The 8,000-nt window shown below is 36.1% G+C and overlaps 1 protein-coding gene across 5 annotated transcripts in view; it reads left to right on the top strand.

The window, feature by feature from the left end:
* LOC120625704 overlaps window positions 1-7,721 on the top strand; it is a 163,947-nt gene extending 156,226 nt beyond the window's left edge. For 3 of the 5 annotated variants that reach the window (XM_039892848.1, XM_039892847.1, XM_039892846.1), the window contains 7 exons: window positions 1-122; window positions 259-400; window positions 1,380-1,466; window positions 2,516-2,633; window positions 3,580-3,733; window positions 3,996-4,099; window positions 6,808-7,721. The exon at window positions 1-122 is cut by the window's left edge and continues 66 nt beyond it. In XM_039892848.1, the coding sequence (XP_039748782.1) occupies window positions 1-122; window positions 259-400; window positions 1,380-1,466; window positions 2,516-2,633; window positions 3,580-3,733; window positions 3,996-4,099; window positions 6,808-6,965 (885 nt within the window). In that variant the 3' untranslated portion in view covers window positions 6,966-7,721. Of the gene's footprint in view, window positions 123-258; window positions 401-1,379; window positions 1,467-2,515; window positions 2,634-3,579; window positions 3,734-3,995; window positions 5,090-6,807 lie in introns of those variants that run through there. The other 2 variants (XM_039892845.1, XM_039892844.1) reach the window with 1 other exon arrangement.
* The last annotated feature ends 279 nt before the right edge of the window (window positions 7,722-8,000 follow it).

Below are 8,000 nucleotides of genomic sequence, written 5' to 3'. Positions count from 1 at the left end.
ACGGAGGTTCAAGTACGTGCATCATCTGCTAAGGATATGGACAGTCATTTCTTATGGGAGCTCATTCACCTGCGCAGTCAACTACAACGACGCTCTGAAAAGGTCTACGTTCTGTCAAACAGGTCAGTATCAGTTTTACTTTAGTTTAACAAAATGTATCGTATATTTAGTATATTATGGCTATACAATATATGTATTGAGCAACGGAACCATTTTTTTCTGATTCTTGAAGTACTGTTTTAAATTTGTTATAAACAGCACGGCGGACTTCCGTAACGCGTTCCTGAAAACCATACGGCAAATCATTCGTGAGTCTGTGCGAAACATGTCACTGCCCAGCTCACGGCCCGCACCCTCTCCACCAAGAGCACCAGCCACTCTCGACAGACCGAAGCACCAGGTAAAAAGTTAATTTAGTATATTATACATTTGACGGCCGATTGGCGCAGTGGGCAGCGACCCTGCTTTCTGAGTCAAAGACCGTGGGTTCGATTCCCACAACTGGAAAATGTTTGTGTGATGAACAGGAATGTTTATCAGTGTCTGGGTGTTTATATGTATTTTATCAGTATTTATGTATATTATTCATTGAAAAAATATTTATCAGTCATCTTAGTACCCATAACACAAGCTACGCTTACTTTGGGGCTAGAAGGCGGTGTGTATTGGGTAATGTTTAAGAATACTACTTTAATGGATTTAGGTAAAGCAATTAATGCCATTAAAAACTGAATGATGGCAAACAATCGGCCAGTCCGTGTCTGCAATGGCGTGCAGATTTGCTATTTAAATGCGACCAATAACCGCTCAATCTGCAAATTTGCACGCCACCACGGAATATTAGATGCCATGTCTTTTGGTGTTTCATCATAGACAGCATCGTTTTTCGAGTTTTTTGGCTTAAGGAAAAATGAAAAGTGAACTAAAACAGATTTACTTTTTAGTATAGCTAACAAAATGACCATTTCAATAGTTCAAAGCAGCGCAACTTTTTCTCATTAACCCATCGGAAAGTTTGACGTTAAACATTTTCTAGATCTAGGTAGTAGGTACCTAACTTTGAAAAGTTGAAACTGTTTTATAAAATGTAATAATGTGAGTGTGCATTTGACTGCTAAACTTAAACTTTTCAAAGTTGGGCAGATTGTTGTAGAACTTTTTACTGGTTGACGAGTTACTTGGTTAAAATAAATCGGAAAGCGTTTAAGTGGCCGACTAATGTAAGTTCTTTGCTTTTCATTAAAAATGAGTAGGTATATAAAAAAACTAATTATAAAAAATTGTAAGGAAACGACATTTTTAAATACTACGTAAGTTTTTTATTATTTAACCTTGTATTAAATAGTAGTTATTTTCAATCTGCGTGTTTTTGTTTTCAGGTGCATGTAATGCAGGGATCGCAAACGCTTGGGAAAACGAAGAAACCTAAAACAACGGGTCAGAGACTCTCAGCTGGTAACATCGAGGTAAATAATATACTTTTTTCTTACAGACACTATTTGACAAGTTACAGCACATATTTCTCTATTCATTGCTGATCGTAGCTTGACGTGCTCTCAAAAAAATTAAAAAAAGTCAAACATACAAGAATTATTGACTTCTACAAACCGACTTCTCGTAATATATCACAAATAAGTAGTAATAATACACAATCGATTGATTTAACCAGTAACAAAAAGGTCACAGTAACCTTAATAAAGACCCAATGACCGAGAATATACGTTACGAACATAATTTATTTATCATTAATGTATTATTCTTCAATCTCCTCTTTCCGCCATACGCCCATTACTGTTTGATTTTTCAATCATATCATTAGATGAGTAATATATTTGACAGATTTCTCATACAACGACTATCAAAGCGTCACAATTTTTGCCCCGTGATCATTTGACTGTTGAAAATTCAGCCCCGGGAAGAAGATATTAATTATTAGATCCTTAGACGAAAATAAATCTATCAGCATAGCATTGGAAATGCTATAATGAAATGAAGTTCTAGGATTGTTTGTTTAAAGAAGTACTAATACCGCAACTTCCTTTTTTGCTTGTTTAAATAGCTATAATTTTTCAAATGTATAGCTGTTCTTGTTGTACAAGTAACTACGTTAGAAATAGTCTATCTCTAACAGGCATACGATGTTTTTAACAAAATAAATACAAAAACAAGACAAAAATTTTCAAATGAGCAATGTAAATAATGGTTTTACTGTCCTTACTTTAATCGCTGTAGAAAAAATCACTTAAGCTAGAAAATATAGTCATAAAAACAGTCGCGTAAACGTCATGCATTAAAGCACTGCCAAAACCAACGTAACTACACAACTCGTACAGGATTTTTTCATTTTATTACTTTAGGCATACCGTGGTTAAAAACCTCGTGCACGCTTCTGGATATAAGTATTCCCGAAAAGTCTAGTCAAGATCTAGCGGTGTCAACCTACTTTTTTAAAACTACAAATTTCTCCTTACCAATTTCAGCTTAAATCTAGGCTTTAAAATATTGTGCTTGATAGGTGGGTGACTTATCACGAGAAAATTCACAAGATGCTGATGAACCTCCTCAAGTATCTGAACTATCGTCCGATGAAACTACGTTCAGGCAAAGAAGCAAGACCCTCTGCGAAGCAATTGGTAAGCTACTATTATACCTAACTGACTTTTGCTATCACTTATCAACAATCATATAATACATTGGTCTTTCTCTATTACATTATAATTGCTTGCCAATGCTGCTGGGGTTGCTGGGCCGCTGGAGTAATATTTTAAAATGTTTAATCTGATAACACTTAATTTGCCTAAAATTTCCCAACATAAGAGGTATTTATTATTTTAAAATTATTATAGAAAACAAGAGAAATAATAATAATAATAAGAGCGTCTAAAATCGGTAGAAGAAATTCCATTATCTCAGCGATTCGCCAGTTCTTACTTTCTACGGCAATACGAAAAGATATTAAACAAAACAAAAAAGAGCAAATTTCCATCAAAAAATGCATTTCGTGCTCTGTTAAGTTTTGACATGCTCCTGCCAAAAACGTAAAAAAATAATCGTATTCTTCATCACTGGAGGTCAGGTGCTATTGTAGCATTTTTACCCGGCTAAGTTTGTTGTGGAGTCTCCTTAGACCACAGTAAGTTTCTCCTAGTTTTAGGTTTAAGTTGGCGAATGTAGTTATCACCATCAAATCACTTTTATGAAAACATATGTAAACATTGTTTATATATGTATATTGTGAGTCCAAATTTTACCGAGGCCACCATGAACTGTATAAAATATCAAATATTATGGTAGCTAGTAAGCTTGTCTGTTGCATCAGGGTTACCTTTAAGATATATTTAAGTAGTTTTAATTAATAAATAAATTGTGGATTAACGCCCTCTATGCTGCTCCACCCTCACCCTTTGTCATAAGGAAGTCAAAGTTGTTATCAGAAAGGCAGTCGCTAAGCGGAACTGTGAGCCTTTTATCTGGTAGATCCAGTGATCTTTCACCCTTCACCTTACCTACCACTATAAGATTACCATATGGTTACTGAGCAATTTTAATATAATTTCCTTATCATTGCTTCCTCAATAGAAAGTGGTGCCAAGCGAACTCTGCCGCCGCCGCCCCCGCCGACCACTGACACGGACAAGTCGGAGGGAGGCTCCAAATCAGAAGGCGAAGACGAACTGCCGCAACCGCCCGCCAAGCGAGGGTTAGGCCGTACTCCCAACCACCTCACCCTCAGGTACCAACATATGTATGGGCTAACCGACTGCGCCGACACTAACCTACACCGCACATCCACTATTGGAATGAACTCACCTACTTTCATACTAACTCCAAATTTCACTCTGAAACGTAGGTTCGCTTGTTTCTCATACATATGTCGCCACTAATAGATAGTCCCTAAAACTAACTGCAATTGCTGTAGTAATTTTTATTTATTGAAAATTTTATTCGTCTGCAGATTTATCTTACTTTAAATTATTATTTTTATGCTTTTCCAGCACTACTTCGACCCTGAGTGCTGGGAGTACCGGAAGCCAAGCTCGACTTATTCAATCTTCACATCAACCTACCCAGTATCAACCGACCATGGTCAAGGAATTAGGTAAGCAAGGATCACAGTCGCTGAAATCGTCACCGGAGAGGAGGAGTTCATCTGCAACAACAGAGAAAAAAATCAAAGTTATCCGTTCGGGCAGTGGTAGTAGCATCAATAGAGATAGGTCACCGAATAGATCGGTCGAGCATATATCACCTGATAGAGATCGTGTAACTAAAGTCATTATTTGCAAATCCCCAAATAAATCCAGTTTGAAACAGAATAAGACCCTTCATAGATCACCAAAAGGGAGCTTCGATCAATCTAAATCCCCACGTGGGTCCATTGACAAATCACGGTCCCCTCAACAAAGTTTCGATGGCTCGAGGTCTCCCCGCGGAAGTATAATGAAATCAAGGGAGAGCAGTCTTGATCGAGCAAGGTCACCAAAACCTGCCCCGAAGAAAGGTATTATGCGAACACCGCAAGCCAGTTTCGATAGATCCCCTTGTAAATCGCCAAATACAAGCCGTCGTTCATCTAAATCGAGTGGCGAAAAATTAGCTAAGATCGGTACTAACTCTCTGGATAGAATGTCTCACTACTCACAACTAGCTAAAGTTGAAGATAAGGCCATGAAAATGGGTATCGTTGTCTCAAAGTCTACCGAGTCTATTGCTAAAACCATCGAGCATCCGACCTGCGTCGAATGCTACCTCTCGGGAAAGAGACAGAGTAAGCCATCTTAGCATAAGGGGAAGGGCAAACAGCCCAAAGCTCGTAGGAAGTCTCTGATGACTCAGTCCATTCTGATGTCATCCGATCGCAGCAGCGTTGAGACCCTAGATGACTCCAGTCAAGAGCGTGGACATTGCCCTTCCTCAAGACATTACCAAAAGAATGACTTTGATCAAATACACGTTTAATTTGATTCTAACTTTAATTTAAACCTACGATGTACCTTACTTAGAATATATAATTTAACAGGTGACTTAATCGAATGCTTGAAATTGAATTGGTTGTTGTGATGTTGCTACTGCTTGGGCGTAATCGACTCAAAACTATTAAAAGGAATTGATTAGAGAAAGAGTAAAGAGATTTACTTTAAGTCATTAGATAGTTAATTTTAAAATTTCCTAAATTTCATTTTAAGTGTGTGTAGTATAATTTCACTAAACATTAAATAGACGACACCAATTTTTAATTCTAGAGGAATGTACACGACTGAAAGTTAAGCTCGAAACATCTGGTGTGTTTCAAATTACGTATACGTAATCATAACCTACTATATTATTACACAAACCCAGAATTATCAAACCATTAAACCCCATTTAGGGACTATATTATAATACACAGTAGACAATATATTGTATGTAGACAAGTAATGCATCCATTATAGAACTAAATTTAACGAACACTCTTTAATCTAGACGTTTAAATGGCTGTGGAATTGTACTAATGATAATCCTTAATCACTTTGTCATAGTTTCTATCGTCTATCATATTGATCATTTAGTTGACGTCTTATATTTTACTAATAATTGAAGTTAATACATTAATATCCTTATAACATGAATTGCCATGGATGTGTACCATTAAGTCTTCCATTTCAAATTACCTATTTTTGATCATTTATTCTGTGCCTGCTCAATTTAGATTTAAGTTAACTATTCAATACGCTAATTAATTATTATTAAATTTAAACATACGTCGTTTCTTATACGGTATGTATTTCCCCTCATATTTTTATATTCTTCGCAAAAAGCAATTTTCCTAAATACCTACTGCAAAGCTATTTCAGCATTTAATAAGTCTAATATTATTCAAGAAAGAAACATGAATTAATATTTAATCGGTAATTATATTAATCTATGTGCATGCTATATCTAACAAATATAATACTCAATTATGATACTAAAATATTATACTTATAATATGTTAGCCGTTATACTATTAACCTACAAAAATAATAATATACTACCTACTTAATAATAAAAGTAGATGAAAATATACGTTATAATAGTTGAATACTTAGCAATTAGTTGCACTCGTCTAACTACCGGAAACTTAGTGTGGTGGAATATAAATTAATCAATTATGAAAATCACATACGTACTGGTGCACCCTAGTCTATTAATAATTAAATTTTTAATCATTATAATATATTTAGCTATGGAATAACATCATAATGTCAATTACAATATCAACACCGCCGAAGCTTCTTGAATGTTCGATGACAATGTTGACCTCCGATATAACTATCTAGCTGCTAAAGGGCACAGCGTCTAGTGCTTTTTCTAACATATTATTTTTATATCACGGGCCCATTATACAAAACAAAAGGGTGATGGAATGAAATTGCAACAGCGGAATAATGCACTTAGAAATAAAACATGATTCGTTCAAATTATTAATATTGCTCGTGACTGATTAACTCTCTCTCACGCGTATGTACTTCAATACGATAGATACGAATTATTTAATTCTGTCTAAATAATTAACAGAACAATTAAAATAACATTTTTAAGAATGCAAGCAGTTTGTAATACGGAACTTATCGTTAATGACCTTAAAGTTGCAATTCCAATCCATCAGCGTTGACCGACGCTGTAAGTGGGACGGGGCGATTTCGACAACATTCATCAAACATTCAACTCTTTTTCTTGGACCCGCGGTACCCTGGCGATTAGTGTGAATGCGTTTCTAAATTACTCGTGACAATTGGGCATGGAAAGCGAAGTGTGTAAAAGAGTTCGGTGTTTGGTGTGTTGTAGGGTCGCCCGTGTGGAAACCGCGCGACGTGATGAGCGAGGCGGGCCCGAGCGCGGCGCCCTCCGCGCCCACCACGCTACCGCGCTCGCAGCGCCCCGCACCCCGCGCGCCGCACCTCTCCGCGAGCCGCAAGTCACTCGCGCCGGACCACCGCCACTAACAACCGCAAACCACCGACAACCCGCCACTCTACCCCTTAACCCCTCTCTTCCAAATGACCTTTTGAAAATGTTGCTTGAAAATTAACTGTACACTCCTTCCCCGTTGTGATGTTTCATCACACGCTTCCTTAACACCAACAGACATCCATTTTTAAGCTTTCATTAAATGGAAAATAGTCTCTTCTAAATACTCTCGAAATGCCACAACAATACACAGATATTCAAAGTCACGTACGTATGTTCAAAATACCCAGTCGGTGTATCCAATTATAGTATCCAAGATATTGTACGAGTACCTACAAATTTAACCTACAATACCCTGATACCACGGTCATCCATTTAAATGCAGTTTGAGAGTATTTTGCTAAGAAAACACAAATCTGCGATCGGTTGCTATTCATGTGCATGACAAATGCAAGCAGCTATTAACAGATAAGTATTAAAAACGCTTTCAATCCTCACCCTGAATTTTCCGCCTACATAAGCTCACCTAGATTCGCTATAACTCTTTACTATAGGTAACCTCTATCTTCTATGGGGTCAGTGTATTGAAATGAATCGATATATTATACTTATTCTCTGTAGTTTGAATAATTTTCAAAGTCGATTGTGTATCGATGTGTAATGGATTTGAAATTATTCGTTTTAAGTTTGCACAATTAATAACTTAACCCTTGATGAATTGTTTTGTTCAGAGTTTATTTACCGTAAGAAATTTATATAACATAATAAAATATATCGCACTATACTTTATAGCTTGCAAATAATAAATTATTAAGAGTATTTATATTTAAACATTGTTGGAAAATATAAAAATTTAAATGTAAACAAACTAAAACATGATAATGTGAATAAACATGTTTAATGTGAAAGAGATACGCGGTTGTACTTTCACAATTGTATTTGAAAAATAGCGAAAGAAGGAAGGAGTATGAAATTTAATGTAGAGTGATTTTGGAATGGGACGTTTTGGATTCTGTACAATTAAATACAAATATTTTGTTTTGTTAATCTTGCTATCACAAAATATAACT

Source organism: Pararge aegeria, chromosome 8 (assembly GCF_905163445.1).
Source record: "Pararge aegeria chromosome 8, ilParAegt1.1, whole genome shotgun sequence".
NCBI lineage: Eukaryota > Metazoa > Arthropoda > Insecta > Lepidoptera > Nymphalidae > Pararge > Pararge aegeria.
The sequence above is the reverse complement of the archived record's forward strand: the minus strand, read 5'-3'. Positions and strand labels throughout refer to the sequence as shown.